Raw genomic sequence first — 24,446 nt, forward strand, 5'->3', positions numbered from 1 at the left:
TGAAACAGAAGTTACAAAGGGTCCCAGTGCCTTCTGGAAAGTTACCTCTGCTATGATGGATGTCACTATGACTTGGAAGCCAGACCTTTGCTTCAGAGCATTGTGTGCTCATCTTGTTTCTTAATTACATGTCAGGATTTCAGTTGTGAGGATCAAAATGATTCCTTCTTTGAAGTTCCATCAGGAAGGAGACAGAGCGTTTGTTTTTGTTTTCTCTCCTGATGAGATAAGGTTCCCTTTTCATCTAAATGTTAAGACACTTCATGCCTGACTTTGAAGATACAAATAAAAAGGAGTGGATGAAACTATTCAGATGCAAAGAGATTTTTGATCAGGCAGTTACTGAAATCATGGAGGGGGGAATTGTTGCACTCTAGAACATTGTATACATGATCTACTGAAATGGGTTTTTTTAAAGACTGATGAAATTACATATAACAGAGATGGTATTATCTTAACAACTAAAGCTTTAAGCAAGAACAGTGTTTAGAAACAGAATTTTACCTCATAAAATCCACTAGTTAAATTATAATAAAGTTTGTGAGCTCTTCAGCAGCAAGTCTCTCAATGGGAATGGGCAAACACCGGTTTATGTTTTGTGTGTTGTGATCACAATATCTCTGGCAAATTTAGAGGTCAAAGGGGAGGATTTCGGAGAAAAGAAGAGGGGACAGCAACTCTGCCACTTTCCTTTTAACCTAAGCATCTGTTGCTATGGAAACCCCTGTGCCTGGTGCTGGAGCAACAGGAACTGTCACCCTCTGTCCGGAGCAGCCGCGCTGGGCTGGCGGGGCACGACCGCGCTGCGCTGGCAGCTCCGCGGTGCCGCCGGGGCCGTGCCCGCTGTCCCCGCCCGGGCCGTGCCCGGTGTTCCCGCCCGGGCCGTGCCCGCTGTCCCCGCCCGGGCCGTGCGCGGTGTCCCCGCCCGGGCCGTGCGCGGTGTCCCCGCCCGGGCCGTGCCCGGTGTCCCCGCCCGGAGCGCGGATCGGCGCCCGCGACTCCCGGGCTGGGGGAGCGGTGCCACGAGCAAAGGCCGTGCCGGGGGCTCCCGGTGTGTCCCTGTCCCGGATCTGACTCCGACCCTGACCCTGACCCCAAGCCCGACCCCAGTCCCAGCCCCGGCCCCGACCCCGGCCCCAGCCCAGCCCCGGCTCCATCCCCGGCGCCGGGATCGCCGTTGTTTATCCCCGGCCGGAGCCGCCGGGAGCAGCTTTGGGCGGATTTCCACTGAGGGGCGCTGAAGCACGTTTTAATGCAGCAAAAATGAATTAATACAAAAATAGTAAGAGACGCGATTTACCGGAATATTTTGAAAAGCGACGACAACGACCACCTCCAAAAGACCCGCAACCCCCCCTCTTCTCCCTCCTCTCCCCGGCCGTGGGGGGAAGGAGGACGGGCGGAGGGATGGGCACCGGGCAGTGCCCGCTTGCCGGGCTGAGCCGTGCTCGCTGGGGCAGGGCAGGGCAGTGGGGAGGCTTCGCCCTCCCTCCCCTCGCCCCTTCCTCGGGCTGAGCCACTCCGCGTCCAGGGCCTCCCAGAGCCCCTCCAGCTGCCGGTCCCGCCTCCCAGCCTCGCCTTCCCCCTCCCCACCTCTTTTTTCTCTCTCTCGGCTGGCGATCAGGTGTCTGTTGCTTTTTTTTTTTTTTTTTTTTTTTTTTTTGAGTTGTTTCCCCGGGAAAAAAATAGGCAGGAAAAAAACCCCAGAAGGTACCGAAAAGGAGATGATCGTAGAAGAGCCCTCCTTCCCAAGAAGAGCAACGTGCTTTGAATGAGGCTTCCCAGCCTCTTCCACTCCGTCTCACACACTCTGTCACTCTGCCTCTCGCTTGTGCACACTGTTGGTATGCGACCTCGGAGGCGACTGCTCCGCCACCTCTGCCTGGGGAGCCGCTGACAGCCAGCGATTGAGCCAGCCCCCCTTCCTTTTTTTTTTTTTCCACTGCTTTTGCAAACACACACGCACACCCCCAAAGCACATTTAATGCCGATCCACTCAGGCGCCATTATCGGGGGTACGTCTTCTTGGAGTGTTTTGGTTATATATTTTTTTTCTCTTCTATTTTTTTTCCTTCCCAACACTGGATGGTGCAGCATTCCCGGGGCCTGTGGTGTTACGGCTCGATTGCGTTTTATTATTTATTTATCTATCTTCTCTCTTCTTCCTCTCATCACTCCCCCGGCTTCTCTCCGGGTGCCGGTGCAGAGGACCGGGGAGCAGGATCCCTCTCTCTCCCTCCCGCTGATGTGGGACTGATCCTCACCCGCGTGTAGCATGCTGTAGCCAAAAAAGAAGAGAGGAGGGGAAGAAAAAAAGAAGCGGCTCTCTTGCCCTCCCTCTCCCTCTCTTCCCGCGGATTGACTTCATGGCTTCACTGTACCAGCGGTTCAGCGGGAAGATCAACACCTCCCGCTCGTTCCCCGTTCCCCCCGAAGCGAGTCACCTCCTGGGCGCCCAGAGCAGCGAGGAGGACGGCGCTGCCGGCAAGACCCCGCGTCCATTGCAACAGGAAGGCAGCCGGCCCCGCTTCCAGTACCAGTCGCGAAGTGACTGCGAGGAGGAGGATGTAAGCGCCGGTGTCGTTCGCGTGGGGCTGGGTTGGGTTTTGGGTGCCCCCCCCTCTCCGCCCCCTGTCCTGCGGGATGGCTGTGTGCCCCTCTAAGCTGGCAGCGATTTCTTGCGGTTTGTCCGCTCTTCTTTCCAGGCGGGTCTTTGAACTGCTCTTCTTTGCCCTGAAGTGCCGGGGATCGTACGGGACGGAGCCCGCTGGGAGCCGAGCGGAGCCGGGACTCGCTCGCCCCCGCTCTGGCCCCGCAGCTCTCCCCGTTACCGAGCTCCTTGCGCGGCTCTCCGCTCCCATGGAGCGGGGCCGAGGGGCGCGGGGTCAGCACCTTAGGAAATGCCAAGTGACAGCTCCGTCCTTCTGCCCCCAAGATACGAGACAAGGGTCCCCGCCCCCCTTTTTATTTTTTTTAATTTTTTTTTTAATTTTTATTCCGCGTTTTACCCTTTAACACTCTCCCGGGGCAGAAGCCTTCACCTTGTCCCTCCCTCCTGTCTTTCCTGTCAGCCTCCTCCTAATCTGGCAGCAGGGAAACTTTTTAACCCCTGAGCAGCCGTTTCTGGGTCTCTCTGTCCCCCGTCCCCGCTGCCTCCGGGCGAGTCCCCCCGGGGAAGCCGAAAACTTCGGCCGCGCACCTTCCGCTCCTTCAAAGGGTGCATCTGCATATCGCCTTAGTAACGAGTGACTAATCCAGGCCGCTGGCTGCCTGCGGTGTCCGATGGAGTTAAACTACTCTGGGTCGATCGCCCCTCTTTCTTTCGGGGTGGCGAGGAGGGGAAACAGACTCAGAGAACAAGGGCCAGTGATAGATCAAAACATGTGGCTCTGCATGGCTGGCTGGTGTTAGGTTTGCAGAGGGATTTGAGTGTGTTTTGCCTCTGTGGAAGCACACAAAAGGGGAAGCAAATGGCTGCAGCTGGGAATAATGTTTGTGTCTGTTAAAAATACTTCTTGCCCAAGTGGGACGCGTTAGCTTTGCAGCATGGTTTAGCTTTGGCTCTGGGTGTCTTCCCAAGCAAGGCACAGCTTCAACCACAACGGCAGAACTGCTTCACTCATAGGAGAGAGTTGTGTATGCAGGGAAATGTCCTCGGTTTATCTTTTAAATCCCTGTCCCTTCTCCCGTCCCTTTGTAAAGACTTTTGTGGTCCACAGAGCAAGTGCACTCCTGCCAGCGATGGGGCCAATTGACCTAAACCTCTCCCTGAGGTGACTGAATGCTGACAGCCCCCGGGGACAGCAGTGACAGGGACTTGAACTGACTCTTCCCTGTGGCCTGCTTACTGGCAACGATCCTGGCACTGCTGCCCCTTGGCCCTGGCAAAGTACAAGAGGACACCGAGCCCCTTCCCCCGGTGCCCGCACCCACCCGTGACTCTCTCCTGGTGTGGCTGGGGAGACGGGGCCCTTCCCGGCGTGTGCTTGGCTCTAGGTGTCGCTGCGAGCCAGCGGAGTGCCACCTCCAGGGCTGGGCTCAGGCACATTTTCCTCATTGTTTTAATTTCGTTTTCCTGGACTTGCAGACAGCAGATGTCTGGAGCCTCTTCTCTGGTCATCAGAAGCGCTGAGTCCGGAAGCAGAGGAAATCCTGCAGTTAAGCATGTGCGAGTGATTTCTGCTGACAGGCTCAATAATAATAATAATAATAATAATAATAATAATAATAATAATAATAATAATAATAATAATAATAATAATAATAATAATAATAATAATAATAATAATATAATAATAATAATAATAATAATAATAATATCCTTTAACTTCTATAAGGAAAGTTTTTCTCTCTTTCTTTTTTCTTTTCCCTTTCTTTTCTTTCCCCCCTCCCCCTCTCCCCCATCCCCTCAGAGTCGTGTTGGTGCCCGGTGACTGCTGGGCACTGCTGAGGGGCACTGCTGTCTGTGCCTGCCTGGTGTCTTCTGCAACGAAGTGCAGAAAAGTGTGACCAGAAGCAGGGATTTGGGGTGACTCCTTAACCCACGTGGACACTTTGTGTAAATTGTTTCTAAAGGGGGCAACCTGTCCGAGAAAGTCCCCTGGACCGGCTAGACAGTTCACAGGGGCACCCTTCTAGCAGAGTCTGGGAAACCTAAGCTGGTGGTTTCTGGCAGACGGTCGTTCAGGTCGGGAGGATGAAGTCGTGACAAACCAGTGGAAATGGTCTTTAAATCGAGTGTTTCAGGGAGCGGGGTCCGGCCCGCAGGGCCAGGCTCCGGCAGGAGAGGGCGGGACAGCTGGAGGTGTCCCCGGTGCTGAACAGGAGCGGAGCGGGACGGGGGCGGCTGTCCGGGGTGTCGAACCCCTCCTGTCCCAGGGAGGAGCTGTCCGGGGTGTCGAACCCCTCCTGTCCCAGGGAGGAGCTGTCCGAGGTGTCGAAGCCCTCTGTCCCGGGTTAGAAGGAGCTGTCCCAGGTGCCGAACCCGTCCTGTCTCAGAAGGAGCTATCTGATGTTCCGAACCCCTTCTGTGCCAGGGAGGAGCTGTCCGAGGTGCCGAACCCCTCTGCCCCGGGTCAGAAGGAGCTGTCCATAATGCCGAACCCCTCTGTCCCGGGTCAGAAGGAGCTGTCCATAGTGCCGAACCGTTCTGCCCCTGGTCAGAGGGAGCTGTTTGCTCTCCAAACACTCCCAGGACCCGTGCTGGGGTGAGCTAACAGTGACCTCTTGCCCTTGTCTGTGGCGAGAGCAGCAGAGACAGAGTGGCAGCAGTCAGGCTCACTCTGGATGAGCAAATGAAGCCCTGAGGGGGCCTGAGAGCCTTGAGGAAAGGGGGACAGTGTGGCAGAGAGCTGGCAAAAAGCATGGGACAAGCCCAGGGAGAGTGGCCTGATTGTGCAGGGTGCCAGGAGTACGTGCTATTGCTCATCAGGGGAAGGGCTTAAGGAGACAGCACTGGAAACTCTTTCCTAAGATTAGAGTTCTGTTTTCTGTCTTGCACAACTGAGGCATTCACGCTGTCTTTCATCTTCTGACATCAATGTATTATAAGAATCTAGAACTTAAACATACAGAAACAAAAGGTTTTCTCCTTTCCCACATTTGGAAATTTCAAAACAAACCTGAGAATGAGACTGTTCTGTTCCTAACTTTGTCCTGTGATTAATAAAAGGGAGAGAACTGCGTGTATTTTATGGGTTACTGATGATGACTTTTCCTACTGAAATATGTGTGCTGTATTTTTAAGCACCAGCACAGACCTCAATGCAGAACAAAACAGAGGGAAAGACAGGATGCTGCCTTTGAAGGTCACAGTATTGTAAGTAAGCATTCTGTCCACTGGAAGTACTACTGATGGAAAAATACTGCTTGAATTCTATAAAGAGTTAAAAGGTGGTAGTAACTCCCTAAGAAAATTCAAATCAAAACCAGTAATGATTTTATATGACAACTGCTGACCTACAGGCACCATTGAGACACACTTGAGAGCATTGTTTTAGTAATATAAAAATACAGCAATGTAGAGATCACAGCATTCTTTTGAATTTTAAATTTTTTACTACGATTTTTAGAATTTTTAAGTTTTTACTGTGATTCAACTCATGGCGGGTATCTGAGAAAATACATATAGCAGACCTAACCACAGAACAAAACCTGGATTAAGTCTTGCAAAATGTTCTTGTTAATTGTTCATCTGATGAGACAGTAATGTTATTTACAAGAGGAGTAATAAAGAAATTAGGTTCTGTATGAGTGACCCCAGAACAGCACTTTCTAGTTGGCTCTGTGGCATCATTGATATTAAAGTTATTGCAACAGCTCTAAACAAAATTCAGATAACATATTTACCTTGTTGTAATATTAGCTTTTTACTACATTTATTTAGATGAGGAAACATCTCTGAGAACTCTTCATTCAGTTTAGTGTGGTGGTATAGCAGGTTATACAACTTTGTTAGCATAATTCTCTTTTTTAGATTGATGAGGTTACCTTTTAAATGGTAATTTTGATTGGTTTACCCTTTAGACTGATGAGATAAATGTTTTTGCATATTGTACAGTGGAAGGGATTTTCTCCTACATGTTGACTTGAGAACTGTTTTCTCATAAAATAGAGCTTCTTCATCTTTTCCAGCCTTTTTTCGTGGCATCACAATGATTAATGAGTTTAATTTTTGCCGGCAACTGCCAGGAGGTGCTGAGTAAGATGTATCATGCTGATTGTGTGTAACGCCGCTCCTTTTAATTACTGGGATGATAACAATGCATTAATCAGGTGCATAAAAAATCCAGCTCTTTCCTGTAATGTGGAATATTGATCCCTTTTATAAGTCACTCACAGAAGTACTTTTTAAAGTAAATTGTTGAGTTATCTGTTAAAAATTGAATCTTCCAGTGAAACATCATAGCTTTTTTAATATGAAAACCCACATGCTGCATTCTTACAGGTTCATTACTTAGCCAAAACTCTTATTGGCTGTAATAGGAGACTTAAGCATATAAAAAAAAGCCAGTCCCAAAGTATAAAAGCTTTCATTCCTCTGAATATTCTTTCAACAACTGAATTCTGAATATTTCTTTCTTTTTTGAATTTGCTTAAAACTACATTTGGCCATATGTTATACGCTATTAGTTCTGCAATTGATTATTCATGTTTATTTACCTTTTGAGAAGGTTCTCATTCAGATATAAATACAGATTATTTTGAAGGGCCTCAGTAAAACTGTGTTTTGTGCTTGGATAAATTAAGGATTTAGTAATTCAAATACCCTTTGTTAACAGAGTGAGTCTGAGAAAGTGAGAATCAAATACATCAGACTTGCTGTTGCATGTAATTGAAAGTGTTAATTTTCAGTTCATTATTTGTCTAACAGGAGGAGATATTGCCTCCTAGAAATGTGTATCAGGGACAGAACCCTCAGAAATGTTGAGGCCTGAGCTTCAGGAGACAGGCATTTCAAAAGTGGGTTGTTTTTCTCCTAAAGAGATGAATGGATTGATTGTATAGAGGACTTTGTGGGGCTGCAGAAACCCTGACTTTGTTGTAAGCTATAACAAGTTGAATGGTAAGCAGAAGTCTATCTATAGATCTGTACTGCTGTGTGTATGGGCAAAACCAACTGTTTAAGTCTGTAGGAATCTCCTATTCTTAAGTCTGTAAGATTCTCTTAGAATCTTGTTGGTGAGTTCTTGGAGCTGAACTCGGTTATTCTCCAGCCATTGAGATGCAGCCAGTGGGAATGGATATTTCCATGGAAATAGGCCCAGCTGACATTCTGTATGCTCACCTTTTGAAAGGAATAAAAATTGCAGCTTACTTCCTTCAAAAGGAACAGCTACAAACCTTATGAAAATCATGGGTTATATTTGCACAGAAGCTCATCATATATTTTGTGATTACTGAATATTGGACACTGATCTGCAAGTGATACACTTTCTACACTTCACTTTATGGCTATATCTATAATTAAACAAACTTATGATATTTGCTGCCAGTTTAAAATCTGTTTCTGGAGTCTTCACTAGCCATGGTGATGATGCACACACTAAAAAATCTACCAGAGAAAATGTATTTTTAAGTATTCAGAAATAACTGTGTGAAGAGGCTGAATCATCTCTCTAATAGCAGTGAACTGTGCCATAGGTTGGGGTGCTTCACGTGGAGTACTCGGCTCATGTTGTTTCTCTTTCTGAGCTGGGAGCTCCAGTGCAGACAGCAGAGACTGAGCCCAGGGCTGGAGCAGCTCAAGTTGGTTTCCAAGGGGTTTTAAAGACATGGGAGGTGGGAAAAAAAATTGTAAACCTGTGAATATGTGCTGTTCTCCACCCATTTATGAGTTTTTGTTTTAGGAAAGGCCAGACTGAAGGCAGTCCTTAGGGTGTAATCCCAGCTTGGAAAATACTTTTTGGGAGCCAGCAGATTTTGTCCCATAAAATAAAAAGCTTTACATTATTTTGGGCTAACATATTTATGCTTGTGCCAGTGCAGCAAACCCTCCCATTACAGTTCATTGAGTGCAGGTTGATTTTTCCAGGATTTTTGCCTGGTGAGCAGCGTGACTGCCAGCACGTTGCCGTGAGGTGCGAGCATTTTCATCCCGTGACCAAGGGGTGGCAGCGTGTGGTGATCACATCTCTCCTGTGGAGCACTTGGCTTTTCCTGGCTTCTGCAGGGAAACATCGGCCACCCCCTTGTTTACACACTCACACCTCCACGTGGGGGTTCTTCAGCTCCCTCCTGCCTTCTCTGCGTCTGCTGCAACTGGTGGCAGTTTTGTAACTCTCTTTTTCACCTTCTGGTGGAAATATTTGTTTTCAAAGCTCATAAGAAGTGGTTCAGCAATAGTTTTAAGTTTTAAGAACTATAGTTTTAATAGTTTTAATGGTTCAGAATAGTTTTAAGTGGAGGAAGGAGGGAAGAATCAAACCTTCTTTTTAAGGGAATGTTTTTCTCTTTTCTTCCAAAGGAAAGCAACAAAAAAAAAGCCAATTTTGTTTTCCCAAAAGCCTCTTTCACTCACTGATTTTCACTCATTGGTTGTGATACAGTGTGTCTTTTTGAAAGTACACACGGAAAATTTAAGTTTGTCATTTCAAGGTGTTTCAAAAGATTTGTGGTCAAACACAAAAATAGATACCCAAATATATTTCCTAATTAGATGCACAAATACTCATTTTGGATTAGTTTTTTCTACTGATATATGCACCTTTGAAAATATTATGTGTATTCATTAAATTGTGGGTGTTTGGTACTGGTAAGATTCAGTGTGGGTGAGTTTACTGAGTGAAAGCATATTTTGAGTGTGTACATTCATTTATAGGAATAGATCACTGTGCCATAATCTTTATTGCCAGTACATAACTATAGAAGAGAGTGGGAATGGGCATTGGGCTCATGGAGGTTTTGCAGCACAAAGCAGTGCAGGAGGGAACAGAGGCAGAGTGTGGTGGGACAATCCAGGAAAGTGTTCTGAAGGGGGAATGGGCAGTGGTTTCCCTGTAGTGGAAAGAAAAGTCTTTCACAACATTTCCTCCTGTAGAGTGTTTGGGAACATAAATTTTCCACATGCAACCAGAGCTTTAATTGCATCTTATTTTTCAAGCACTTTAATGTAGAGATATTTCATAGTTTATTTTGTCAAAATAGCACTTGAAATTCTTCCTAAAGATTACAGCAAAGATTAATACAGTTGTTAAGCCTCAGGGAACTTGCAATATGGAGTCAGGGGGAGAGCTAGGGAGGGGTCTGGTCCTCATTCACTCTGCAAACATTTGAGTTTACACAGAGGTACTGAAGTGCATGAGATAATTAGGAAAAGACCAATTTTGTGATTCTCTGCTGAGGAAAACTGAATATGTTTTTTCATTTTTTATCACTTATGAGGTGTAAATTATTTTACTTTAAATAAGGTGCTTGTTAGTAGAGCTCAGCTATTATATAGATTCTTCCAGGAGTTGCAGTCTCTGTGCCTTTTAAAACTGCAATAATAATAATAATAATAATAATAATAATAATAATAATAATAATAATAATAATAATAATAATAATAATAATAATAATAATAATAATAATAATAATAATAATAATAATAATAGTTATTTTATTATTTATGTTCACTTTGCAGATGGAAAATTGGAGGCTGAGGTGGCACATGGACAGTTCATCTCAGCTCTATGGCAGCAATGGTCTGCTGTGGCTCAGCCTTGTGAGCTATTGCAGTTTCTGGTTCTGGGCCCCAGGGGTTTTAAGACTAAAAATTGTTCCAGTTATCACCATGGATATTCTTACAGGTGTAAAGCTCATTGTGAAGTCTGGCACATCTAAGTCTTTGTTGTATCTAGCACTCATTTCTGACAGTTTTCCAGCTCTTCAAGGCTTTGGAGTTTGCTTTGAGCAAAAGGAGGTTTAAAGCATTCAAAAAGGGAGGACAGGAGTCTCTTAATGCTTTCATTATAGTATTTCAGGGAGGGGGTGGTTTGGGGCTTTTCATATTTCTTTTCTGTATTTGTCAATAGCATCTGCTCCAGCATTTCAAGCAGATCTCAGTCTAGGCAGAACTCAAAAGCAAATGCAAATTTCTCCCCAGGCTTTCTCTTTTGGATATACAGAGCTACATGAAATGGAAATGCAGCAGTGGGAAATGCTTGGTAACCTCAGCTCCAGTTATACCATAGTCACTGATTTTAAAGTGTTTATGACAAAAGCATGTTTGTGTTCCTTATTTTCCATTAAAATAAGCTCAAACTCTCTGTAAAAGAATGTAGCTGTGGCATTTTGGTCAGAGGAGAAATGAAACCCATGCAGACTGAGCCATTACAGATGTTGCTGCAGTCTCCAAGCCCGAGATCTGAAGGCACTTGGTGAGCAGACCCTGCAGGAGGTTTGCACAGGGTCCCTGTGCCTGCTGCTTCCCTCCTGTTCTGGAAGAGCCAGAGGGAGAAGTCCAGCAGCAGGAGGCTTGGTGCTGGCTGCTGTCCCTTCTCAAGGGTATGAGCAGTGGTGTGCAGAGCCTGGTCTGTACAGTTTGTGTCTGCAAAGAAGAATTCAAGTGTCCTGCAGTGCCTCTGGCTAAGGGGGATTTAAAAAGAGTTTTATTTATAAGGCCAGCCTTTGGCAAAAGAAAAAAAAGTATGACCTGCTAACAGTAGCAAAACAGACACTTATGCTTGTAGCAGGGTCACAGAAAAGGAATCTTGTGGCAGCTGCTGCTGCTGGCTGGTAGGGTGCTGTTGGAGGTGGCTCTGGGGTGGAGGGCTCTTCCAATTTGCTCCCAAGACTTGGGAATCCCTTATAAACCATAGAGGCAACAAGCACAGCTCATCCCTTCCTCTGTCCCATCCCTCAGCTCTACCCCATGGGAGAAGAATTCTGTGGTTTTTTGCACTGCTGGGAAGCCATGAGTCAGTTCTTCCTCCCTATCTAACAGGGGGCTGTAGGCAGCCTTATCTTCCTGCCCTGGCACCTAAGGATGGTGCCAAGCAAAACCCAGATGGCTCCAGTGCAGCCACTTCCCAGGAATGTTCCTTCTGGCACTGCAAAGTTCAGCTCCTGCCTGTGTCCCTGCCCTCCTCTCAGGATGGGCAGGTTGGGCTGCCTTGTGTTTCAGGGAAAAGCACCAGCAGACTTGAGCAGAGAGCAAAGGGGATGTTGGGATCTGCTTTAAATAGAGTTTGACCTCTTGCATAAGAGACTGATTGTCCCAAGATAAGTTTATTGCATACACAGCTCTGAGATTTGCACAGATTGCTTGTGGGATTATGTTTCATGTGACTGTAGAATCCTATCTTTGTTTGTAATTTATTGCTTAATCGTTCCTCATGTTTCTGTATAACCTGTATTAAATATGATTTGGTTTTGGTTTTGGTTTTCTCTTTCTGTTTCATCTGGGTGCTAGAAAAGAAAAGTAATATTTAAAAGACTGAACTTCTATTACTTTGTTCTCAGGGAAGCTGTAGAAATCAACAGCCATGTTGCCATAGACACATAAATACTTTATAGTGAACCAAAGATTTTCACTTCTACTTCTCTTACTGCTAGGCATATTGAATCCAAGCACTTTATTGATACAGTTCCTCTGCCTGCTCTATATTAACTTCTTCTTTTTCATTTTTTTCTTTTTCTTCTTAAATATTTTTTTGGTGTAATGCCAGATACAAGAGGAGACACATGGAGAAGACACTGAAGGTATTATAGTGCTTCACAATGGTGTCTCTGATAAAGTGGGTGCTGTTGAAGCAGCTTCTTTATTCTGTTATGAACTGCAGCACAAACACTTGTCAGAACACATTCAGTGAGTCATTGCAAACAAGAGCAATTAATTAAAACTGACATAGCCAAAGTTTGGGATCACAGCAACCCCTGCTATTGTACTTGCCTTGTTTATACTCTTTGTGTTTGAGGATGGTGAGATTGAAACAGGTTTCTTCAAGGACTGGACAATTCTCACTGCTTTCTGGGCAAGTTTGGATACCTTCTGTTTGAGGGGACATGAATCAGTGGTGGAGCACTGGAATAACTATTAGGGAAGTCTTGCAGTTCCTGGGTGTGCCACTGACCTGCTGCAGGACCTTCAGCCTGTAATTTACCTTTGTGAGGCAGGACCTGCATCGCCTGGACACCAAAAAGGAACCAGGGCCATGACTTCATTCGTGGCTTCCTTGTGAAGGGTGCAAAATTAAATAGTTTTTGCTTTGGGCCTAAAGCTTTTGGGCTAAAAAGAACCCATGGACAGAAACATGAGATTATTAATAATTAGTAGTTCTGTCATTAATTCTGACAGTGTCAACATTTGTAGGAGCATTGCTAATAACCAAAACAGGCCCTGATTGTGCTTGCTCATGGTGGGCTAAAGGTCTCTCTCATTACAATGTTTCACAGGCACTGCCAGGAACTGATAATCACTATAATGCACATTTTTTCTTTTAGCTAAGAAAAGCTAATAAGCATCTGTAGTTTTGAAAATGTCAGATTGAGCCAAAGTGCATGCAATTAGATAAGGATAATGTAGCAGATAATAAGGAGATACATGATAGTGGGTGAGCAGTTATCAGACTGTTGTGCTTTGGCTGCTAAAGTGGAAAAGGGAGCAGTGGTTGGTAGGGGGGAAACATGCCAAGAGCTGTCACAAAGGGAAACCTGAGCTAATGTGGTGAAGTGACAAGGTTGGTCCTGGGGAAGCATGAGCATGGGTGTCAGGCTTTTGAGAGATGGAAGGGTTGTCTGGGTTAAAAGTCATGTACTTGGGAGGTGGGAGAGGCCACTGAGGAGAAAAAGGGAAGCAAATATGGAAAGGGAGATGGGCAGAATGGAGTAATTTGTGGTTGCTGTCCCTAAGGTTCCTTTTTTTCTTTTTTCAAAGGCTCTCTGCCTTCTGTGTGTGTGGGGTGTCTGGGCTGTTCTGGCAGCTTTAGTGTACTAAAACCTCTCTGAGATTTCCTTTGCCCAAGAGGAGACACAGCCTTGATACACTCATTAGGAGCCTGGGTGGGAATTTTCAATCAATGTCCTCAGTTTAATTTGTCTCTGGGGGAAAGAATGAGGCAGACTCTGGGAGCAAGATTAAAAACAAGAGGATGAGAAACAGACAAAGGACAAGGAAAAAGAAAGAAGAAAGAGGAAAGCCATGAGGCACAGAACTGGAAGCCAGCTCTGATACTGGAAGATAAGGAATTTTGCTTCTATTTTTTTTTTTCTTATGGGGCAAAATATTTTTTGTAGCTGAGACACAATATTCCATATTTTCCTTTTCCTTCTGCTTAGCCTAATCTAGCAGCTCATTCTTGACAGGAGGGCAGGCTCTTCGTAATCTGGAAGACTGGACATTTTTGTCTGATGTTTTTTCCTGAAATGTCTCTTCTACTCTTATTCCACCTCTCATGAAGTGTTCTGGTGCCTCCAGAGGGATGGAAGAGATTGGAAACCATTTCTGCTGTATTTTGGTTCTATGATAACTTTTCCCATTTTTTTCCTCTTTAGAATTCACCAAATACTTGATATCTTTATAAAATACCTGACAGAAAATCTGCATAGTTCTCATTCTCTCCTCTTCTCTATAGTCTGTAAGAAGGTATTTTATAAATACTTAGCTTGTGACTAGTATGCAGTGTTACACCTGCAGTCTTAGGAAAAATAATTATCCTTATGGTATGTTTGAAATGTGAATAACAAATTCAATATATAATTTGTTACTTAGAAAACACTTTACATTTCAGTTTACACCGAAATATATTCTCTTTTTCTGGTGTACTTTCAGCCTAGATTAACTGTGTTTGTATTACAGGGTTGTATAGAAAAGTGTGTTTGATGTGTGGAGAGGTCTCTAAGAGAATCATGAAAATCACAGAATTTGTTGGGTTGGAAGGGATCTTAAAAATCTTCTTTCCCATGGGCAGGAGCACCTGCACTGTCTGTGACCATTTAAATTCAGGGGGTGTTAAAATTTTCTTCCCATGAATGTTCAGGGAAGATAACAGCACATTCACAGGATGTAAATTCAGAGCACGTATAAACATGGCCTAAATTGTTATTATTGTTTTTTTTCTATTTTTACAATTCAGTCATTAGCAAGCTATTTTTTCTTCAGTAAGCTGTTCTTCTTCAGGCAATGGGCAAACTTGATCTTAGAGGAGAGGCAAAAGAGAGGAAATCCTTTCTCTTCTCTCATGTTGGGTCATGAGGGAACATTTCCTGTCTCCCAGGGGTGCTCATAACAGCTGCACAGCTCTGTGGTGGCTCTCTCATTTTTGGATGAGCTACAGGAACTGCCTCATGGCACTGGGCAGAGAAGGGGAAGGTTAACAGCAAGGTTAAAACCAGTTTAATCCCACTCAGTAAATCTGCATATGAAATCCCTCAAATTAAAGCCATGTTCCTTCACTGTCCCTCCCTGTGTGTGCTGAGCTGGGGCTCTCCTGGAAATGGGCTTTTGGTGACAGCACATGGCCCTTGGGCTGGAAGGATGCCTGAGAGTGACACAGCTTTGTAACTGTGCTGCTCAGCGTAGAATTCAGGGAGCAGCAGTGTGAATCAGAGGGTTGAATCTGCTCTAAAAGTTCCACACAAGGCCCCTCTTTTGCTGAAGACAGATTGTGCCAGTCCAAGCTGAAAAACTGTAATTTAATTTGAAAGCACTGTTCTGCTTTCCTTTCAGCTGGTCTCGATTGGTGACAAGCCATAAAATTTCTCTGTGGTCCACTGCAGTTTAATAGATGAGGATTTCCTAACTTCATAAAATGATTAAAAGCATACCAAAGGTATTCCAATAACAAGGCTTGTGTGAGACAGCTCAATCAGCAGGCTCCAGGGCCCTTTGAGAGAGGTTTGGGGAGCATTGCTTGAAAGGCAGATTGCTGAGATAAGCCATAATTGAGGGAAAGACTCATAAACTACAAGACCTAAAGTAACTTAAAGAAAAAATTTATAAAGGATCTGTGTAACAGAGGTTTTTCCTATTTGCCACAATGCTGTGAAGATGAATTGTACAAGGATCAGTGTCTCTAGCAGGGATAAGTGATAACTGTGGGGCCCATTTTGGCAGCAGCCCACTCCTGGGTTTTTCTTTAACCCAGAACCTTGGACAGCACTGAAAAGCAGAAAGGAGCAGCTTGCTTTGTGTGTACAGCCTGTGTCTCATCTAGAAATCTCATCTTCCTCCAGCATGTTGGATCATAAACCTAAAGCTGAATCCACTTTCATCAAATGTTTGTAAGTAATGAACCATTTCAGGAGTGCTCTGCTCTGCTCAGGGCATTTCTACAAAGAGAAGAAAGTTGATTTATGGACTGATTGTAAAATGCATGTTGGGCATTAGGGAATGCCTTTCCTCTCTCCTTCTCCCTCCTTTTGTATGGGCTGGCTGTGACTTTCCAAACAAGCAAGAAAATGTGACTGCTTTATTTTTCTATCCCATTTGTTTTCATAATGTGAAGCAGAGGCTATGTTAAGGGGTAAATGGGCAACCAGGTATTTGGAAACTGAGCCTCTTAACCTCAGTTTAGACACCTCAAATTTCTAAGATTAGGTGAAGAAATCTGGTGGTGGCTTTTAATCCAACAGGTTATTTGAGAGTTTGTCTGCTGACATTGCTGAACTTTCTGATGAAAACTTAGAAAACATCTCATAGTTAGTGCTTACTTCTCTTTTCTTCCTCTGGAGCTCAGAGAAGACCAGAGAGGTACAGCACCAAAACATTTTCTTTACATCACAGTGACATAATCTTCAGAGTTTCCAAATGTAAATTTGTGTGCTGACTAAGAGGCAAAGAGGAATTTTATACTTAATAGGTCTTATCTCCTATCAAAGCAGGAGATCAGAATTTTCCATGACTTGAGCTCTCCCTTCTGCTAATAGTGGAGGAAATGGAGAATCAGTCCATCCTCAGGATACCTATCTAGGAGAAAGTTTCATTGTCAGACTGAGGCATTTGCAGCATTTTTCTTGGTCAGCTTCAACAACCACTGATTCTCATTTGTTCAGGTCAATGGGCCCTTCTCTGGAGACAGTAAAGTCTTGTAAAATGAAGGATATTGCTGGAATAAGAATTGATGACTCTAATCTGGTCATAAATTGTTTTAGGCAGGAAATAACAAGATTTTCATGATCTTCAGCATTGAAGTATTGTGAGAGTCTTCTAGAAAGGCTGGGCAAAGATAAAAGTTATATCTAGCTTTAGGCTAGATCTCAGAAATCCTACTTTTATGGGATTGTATACCAGAGAAAACATAAGGGCCACTTTTCCAACTAAATCTATTGAATTTTGCATGAGCCAGTGAAGAGGTCTCTGCCTGCAGCTAGGTAGCAGGAACTCAGTTTTGATTATGCAGGCTAAACATATTTTCAAAGAATCTTCAGATAAGGTAAAGGTCATTAGACTCTGTTTGTTTAAAAAAATAATCACAGTCAAATGGGCCATACAGGGATGAATCTGTCCTTTGAATGTATTTTTAAGATAGTTCAGTCAGATTTATTTGAGAGTCCCTTGATTGCTGCATCTCAAACAACTTGTGTCAGATGTCTGTGATATTTCTCCAAACATTTCCAGCTACCTCCCCTGTAGGCCAAACACTTTTTCATTTCCAGAGGGAAGATGTCAAGAGGTCTGTCACTGGGAGGGCAGCAGCATCTATAGACATTTAAACAGCAAATATTCTGTGGGGGAAAATCTAATTCAGTGCAGTTCCTTTTCTCTTATTGTAGAATTGTAGGTTTTTTTGTTTTTTTTTTTTTTTTTGCTTGGCTTTAGTGTTTCTACACAGAGCCCCAGAGTCTTCCATAAGCAGTAGCTTTGCCTATCTTCATAACAAAGACAGTTTGCAAAGAAAAGTCTGTAGATGAAAAACTCAGAAGAATATCAGACTGCTTGTTTTCTGTTATAGAACCACTGTGGTGTATGAACATTATCTCCAGACTACCTGAGTTGTAGATTTTAGGAGAATTTAGTAGCTCAATACATTCAAATGAGCTGAGCTGAGTTTGAATGGACTCACTGGGTATTTTCCTTTTTTAATAAAAATCACCTCCTGGCCATAGGAGCAGTGCTGCTCATGTGACAGAATTTCCCAGCTGTAAGCACACAAGTTCATGAAGTTTCCCTGTGTTTCCTCTAACAAACAGGCAGAGCAAGAGTTCACTCCATGTAGGAACACACCTGGTGCCCTTCAGTGGCTCATTGCACTCATTGTATGGGTTCAGAGTGGGTTTCACATGCATTGGAACACTTGAGTCATGAAATACAAATTGTTTTAGAGGCCTCACGTGGAGGAGCAAAACTGCCCAGTACTGTGTGGCATTTGTCTGGTGAGAAGTGTGGAATTCATCCTCAGCCTTGCTCTAAACCCCATCTCCCAGGCTGAACTCTTGGCTGCTGCTGCAGAGCCAGGAGGGGTCTCCTCTCTCCTGCCCTGCCTGAGCACAGGAAACACAGGAGAGGTGGAAAGAAAACTGAGGAAAAAGTGAGCATGGCTGGGTGTGGTGGTAAGAGTGCCAGGATGAAGGGCTGTGCTCCTCAGCAGGTGGTGAGGGTAAAAATGACCTAAGAAGGGCTACCACAAGCAATGCCAGGCAATTCCTGTTAGCTTCTTCCCCTCAGTATCCCTAGTGCTGATTTTCCATGCTCACAGTGGGCTCTAAATGTTGCCAGTGTAGGAGTGGCTCGTGAGCAGCTGTGTCCTTTGGTGTGTGCGGCCCTGAGCACTTGTGAGACCTTGACCCACAGCTCAGACTGGTTTAATGCAGCCACTTCTCCAAAGCGAGTGATGACACGTGGGAAGAGGTTTAATCTAGCAGGATTGCTCTGAGGCAGCAAATTTCTCACCAATTATTCCAGCACTGAGAGAGGAGAAGGGAACTCTCCTTTTCTGAGCAGAGGGGAGCAGTAGAAGTGGTGCTTTCTGGAATGTGTGCTGAGGGGAAGCAGTGACAGTGGTGCTGTGTCAGGGGCAGAGGATGCAGGTGACAGCACAAGTGCACAGGAGTGGTTTGGGTGCTCAGGACAGCAGTGATGTTGATGGGGTGGACATTCCCAAAGTAACCTCCAGGAATCTCATCCCAGCAGCAGAGGGAAGGCAAGCTGCAGTAAGTCAGCCAGACCCATGGCTGTGGCACATGACTGGGTTAGAAAGCTGGCTTCTCTTCCTGTCTGGCATTTAATTTTTCAGGAACATTTAAATCCCTAGGTTGTATTGGGTAGATTTTTCAGAAGATTTTGGTTATGCAATAAAAGCCATCTGATATTGTTTCTACACTGCTGTTAAGATGAAGTGTTCTTGTTATATCCTATAATCTTACTTGAGCTTTCTGTCCTTGATGGTTTTTCTAAGCCTTGGGCTAAAAGGCATTGTGCTAGAAATTATTCAGCCAACAAAATGTCCAAACTGTGTGGCACTAAAACCCTTTTTTTTCCTATTTCTCAAGACAGCAAAGATCAAGCAGCAGAGCTCATACTGCTTCAAAGTGCTAATATGTGTTGAAGACTCAGGATTTTTATGGTTATTTGAGCTGGAATTTCACATGTCACCAAACACACAGTCAATCTAAATCAGTGCCTCCCTGGCTGTGTGTGCCCCAGGGATGAGGGTCCCTCGTGCCAGAGCTGGGCAGGGCTCAGTGCAAGGCTCTTGTGGGAGAGCTGAGGGCACCACAAGCTCTTTGTTGCACTGATGCAGTGCAAGCTTTCAGCTGCTGATCATTCACATTAGTCAGAACTAATTTATCTCCTGATTACTCACCCTGCTGTAAACTTTCTGTCTGCTGATAGAGGTTTTTTAGGGCTCCTTTAGATGCATCAGAGGAATCACCACTCAAAAAAATATTAACAGTGCTGGACTTTTTGTTACTCTAGTGAACCTCCTCATTAATTTTTTCTTGTATTCATTACTCTAATTTCCTTGAGCATTTTGTGCATCTTTAATTAAATGATTGCATGTCACTGTGGTTGTGTTTGGGTTTTGTTGCACAGGTCTCCTCTTCCTGTGCTCACAGTCCTTTAATGAAAACCTCTTCAATGTTTGATTTCCTGCCCATTGTTTAATGTATGGCCTTAGTCTGTACTATTTTCAGACACTGTTTAGTTTTCTCTTGCACTCTTTTTGAGCATTTACTGCCACAATTTTTGAATATTTCTCAAAATCTAATGAATTTATTTTCATGGGACAGCTGCTGACCATGAGAAGGGGTTTATTTCCCAGAACTAAGGAGCAATTCCAATGTATCCTAAATACTGAGAGGTAAAGACTATTTTTGTGGCAGTCTAAAACACAGATCTGTGGCCTCAGTGGCAGTGCTGACCCTCAGCATTTCTCAGATAGGAGCAGAAGTCCCAAAGGTGAACATTTGTGAAGTAACACTGTAAGTGCTCACTTAGCAAAATTCAGCTTCAATGTTTTTGCCCAGCATCACAGAATCTGGCTGTGTGAGAAACAGGGAAATCATCTGTGTCTTCAGCACGTCTTGCTTAGTCATGAAATTGTTCCTCCTCCACCTTTCCAGCTCAGCACTTCATTTACTGCACGCTGCTGCTTTCCAGTCAAGCATGTCACCATGGCCCCAGTGACTCCCTCAGGAGGGCTTTGCATCAGAAACCCCTGAGTGCTGCAGGATGAGGCTAAATTAAGGTTGCATTGCACTGTATCAGTTCCAGAGAGACCCCAAAAATGTGCTGTGCTCAGAGTTAAAGCAAGGCTTGTAGGGAGAATTAATTTCTTTTATTAAGGTAGCTGGTATTGTGGGTAGAAAATCTTTCAAGTGCATGAGCCCTTCAGGTTCCTTCCTCATGAGCTGAGCTCTTCCTAAAACTGAACCTTTTTAGACCTCAGCAGAGTCTACAGAAACAACCTCCTCTTACAAACCCTAGCAGGAAAACAAGAGGTGGCATTGCATGTCAGCAAATGGAGTCTCCAGAGGTTCATTAGTAGATTAAGTGCAGGAGAGGTACCACAGACCTCCTCTGTGTGAGTTAATGGAGGAACTGAAAATAATTTTGTTCTCATCCTTTTCAAGGATCAGCTGTTGTGGGGAAAGAGGTTCCTTTTCTCTCTAGTGTCATAGTTGCCAGAATGCAGGAAATGTACATTTAATTTGCAATGCTGAACTCTTTTCTGATTGCAAAAGGTGTATTTTAGTAATTTCTACCTGACTCATTAGGAAATTAGATCAACAGCTCTGACCCCTTTCCACTCACCATCTGTTCCCCTTTTGTATGAATCTGAATATCTTCTGTAATATGCATTAGCAATAAATTATTTTGGTAGAACTTACCTTTCTGTTGGTATTAATACAGTTTCTGGCACAGAGGGGATGTGGTTTGTGCTGGGCTAATTAGATAAACTTAGCTGAGCAGTTCTCCAAATGAACCGATTTCTTTCTAAACTCTTTAATTTCAGTTTACATTAAACTGACAAGGTTATCCTGACTTTAGGGACAGTTTTGGCAATGACAATTTAATTTAGATTAAATTAAAATAGAATAAGGAAATTGTAGCAATCTTTCCAGATGGGTGAAATCATCTTTCAGAAACTTTCCTAATCACAAATATACAGGATTTTATGGGTCTGCCTTATAGAAGTCCTACCACCTTGTATAGATAATTAAGCAGTCCTAGGGGCAGTTTTAAACCCAGGTATGTGGGTTTATTTCCAAGAGTGTGTAAGAACCCCATGGCTGAGAATTCTCTGACCTACATAATCATTTAAGCTTATCCATGCAAAGTGGATCAGTTCACATGGAAATGAATGACAGTATCCCCTCCAAGCATATTTCCAAAATCTTTACCCTGAGATTTACCAAGAGGTCAACAGTGGAACCAAAACAATTAAGTGAAAAGAAAAACTTTCCACAAAAACATAGTTATTCTAATGGTAGAATTCTAGTTGTTACCTCACCCAGTTTCCTTCTACCACAGCTATTCAAAAGATGTTTATCTTTTTGTAGTTTCAGTGTTTTTATTCCTGACAAAGAATAATTGAAATATTGTCTCCCATTCATCTTTCTTCTCTGTGTTTATCTGCACTGAGTTTAGGCAGAACTTCACAGCTGATGTAACATACCTAGAAATTTTTCCTACTTTTAATAAGACAGAGCATCCTTAGGGTTTTAGAAGGGTTCCTGGAGGAGTCAACAGGAAGAAATTTTCATCATTGCTTAATGCAAAGCAGGAGTCCTCCTGCTAGGAGAGAAATACAGCACCACAGGATGCTTTCTTTTATTGCTTTTTATTACAGAAGATCTGCTTCCAAATTCGGAGTCTGGAGAAACTTCAGGTACCCGGAATATAGAAATTTTCGTTGTCTTGAGTGGCTCAAAGGACTAAATTTGAGGAAGAAAATTAAAAGAAACAAATTTATGAATGAATGCAGAAGAAATTATTCATGTGTGTGCTCTGAGGACACAAATGTATTTTGGGAACAAAATCTGCATAGAATTGTCCACAGAGAGGAAAACAAGCTTAAAGTGTGGCCTGTTTGGAAGTAAGGTTAGCAAGGGTGAGATTCCTGAGACTATTGAAAATTCTTTCTCTATAGAAAGGTAAATTTCAGTTTTTAGCCTGTAAATGTTTAGTAGTTGGCATTCAGGAATAATAAATTATGATTTAATATAAAATAGAGCAGTATTTGGTGCTAAGAGGAGTAGTTCTAAACTACTTGGAGACATAAGGTAGATCTGTTCAGTGTTTTCCATGATTATGTTCAGTTCATCTGATCCCCTGGGCACAAAAATCTGCTGGATTAGAGCTGTGATTTCAGGTTTGGATAATGAACCAGTAAAGAGCTTGTAGCTCTGAGAGCACCAGGTAATATTCAATATTCCCCAGTCACCTTGAGCTCCTGTGTTGGAAAGAACAGGAGTTTGTGCATTGCTGGAAATGTGATGGCATATTTATAGCAACAAGGGCAGCTTGCACACCTGATGTTTGCAATGAGCTTGCATCTACCTGGTAAAGCAGAAATCACAGGCAGTAGGCTCTGAAAAGGCTAAATTAATCCAATTTACCTCACATTTCCATGGGCTAAGAGTGTGCACAAAGAAACTTATTGCACATCAGCAGCCAAGTGATGATTTTATTGCTGGCTGTAGCTTGTCTGTTTGCACCTGAGTCTCAAGGAGCAATCCACCCTTTAGAGATCCTGAGCCCCAAGGAGCAATCCACCCTTTAGAGATCCTGAGCCCCAAGGAACAATCCACCCTTTAGAGATCCTGAGCCCCAGGTAACAATCCATCCTTTAGCCTGTTTGTGCCTCTCCCAGTGCAGTCTTGATCTGTGAGTGGCACTATGAGGGCACAGTGATGGACTGGTCACTGTGGGTGAGAGCAATCTGCTCTGCTGCCTCAAGTCTCAGACTAAACTTGTGATTTTCACCTGAGTTTTTAGTGCATAAAAATTCAGCCTCCCTGTCCCTGTCCTAGTCATCTTGTTCTATCTTTCCTGACTAATGATGACCTGTTGCTTTAACATTCCACTAATAATAATGTATATTTCTCTTCCCTGAGACTGGTGGGAGACTCTCACCTCCTCTGCAGATGGACAGCTCATAGGTCTTACCCTTCTCAGAACAAATGTCTGGGTATCCATGTGTTGATTGCATCTGCAAGACCCCTCCTTCACCCAGAATTCATAAGGACACATTCCTGGCATGGCTTTTCATCATGTCAGGCTAAACTGGACTGTAATAAATTAAGAAATGGGGCACTTACTAGAGAAGGTGAACTTGATTGCAATCATCCAATTGCTTCTGGTTGTTCTGGTATCTCACAGGTCAGATGGGATCCATGGTACACTTCCATCCATCCATCCATCCATCCATCCATCCATCCATCCATCCATCCATCCATCCATCCATCCATCCATCTATCCATCCCTAACCCATCCATCCATCCATCCATCCATCCATCCATCCATCCATCCATCCATCCATCCATCCATCCCTAATCCATCCATCCATCCATCCATCCATCCATCCATCCATCCCTAATCCATCCATCCATCCATCCATCCATCCTTAATCCATCCATCCATCCATCCATCCATCCATCCATCCATCCATCCATCCATCCATCCATCCATCCATCCATCCATCCATCCATCCAGTCCATCCCTCTCTTTTAGCTTCAGGAACAGGATGGTGCTTGCTTTGGAAATGTTGCACTTCCTTTGCCTCTGGAATAAGGGGAGCTGCTGCTGCCAGGGTTGTGTGTCAGATGCTGGGAGCCAGAGCTGTGCCTCATCCCACCCAGGCATGGCCCAGCAGGGCAGGGAGTGTGGCTGGAAGCATCTCCAAAACTGCAAAGTGCTACTGAGGTGGAGTGGTTCTGAAGCTGTGGGACTGACACCTTCCTTCCACAGGTCATGAGCTTCCAGGACCTGTGCTAGCTTTGAGCTGAGGAACTTTTTGAGTGTAATTGTGACCTGACCATGCCCCAGTGACACAGAGTACATCAAAGTGTTTAATCATGCAGCCCTTAATGACTTTGCTCTCAACTCTGTGCCTCATTTTTCACCTGGATTTTTCTGATTTTGTCGGCCTTCACATTTCAAGCATTGATCTCTACTGGGAGGCTGAAAACATTTCTAGCATTCAATATACTTGTTAGGGGAAGAAACTAATGGTCTATAAATGTGGGCCTGTGATAATGCCACTTTTTAAACTTTTTTTTCTACCTACGACATTTAATGCCATTAAAAATACCTCTTCTTTTGCTGCTGCAAATGTTTGGAAAGGAATTACTGCAACTGTGGAGGTAGAGCTGAAACTCCTGTAGGTGTAGCCATGTCTGATAAAAGATTATTTTGACTGGTTGCCATTAGGAAATTATTTCTGGCACCACAAATCTCACTGTGGGCTCCTCAAGGCTGCCAGAGACAGGAAGTTTGTGTTTGCATGGCCAGCCTTGAGGAACTTGCTGCTGGGGCTTCACTGCTCCAGGGACCTGAACCTGCTAAAACAAAGAGAGCGTGG

At 44.1% G+C, this 24,446-nt stretch overlaps 1 protein-coding gene across 1 annotated transcript in view; it reads left to right on the forward strand.

The window, feature by feature from the left end:
- Positions 1-2,272: 2,272 nt before the first annotated feature.
- Positions 2,273-24,446, forward strand: part of DPP6 (dipeptidyl peptidase like 6) — a 405,874-nt gene continuing 383,700 nt past the window's right edge. Inside the window, exon 1 of the mRNA XM_050971416.1 lies at positions 2,273-2,567. Coding sequence (XP_050827373.1) covers positions 2,367-2,567 — 201 coding nt within the window. The 5' untranslated portion in view covers positions 2,273-2,366. The remainder of the gene's footprint in view (positions 2,568-24,446) is intronic.

Source organism: Serinus canaria, chromosome 2, assembly GCF_022539315.1.
Source record: "Serinus canaria isolate serCan28SL12 chromosome 2, serCan2020, whole genome shotgun sequence".
Lineage (NCBI taxonomy): Eukaryota > Metazoa > Chordata > Aves > Passeriformes > Fringillidae > Serinus > Serinus canaria.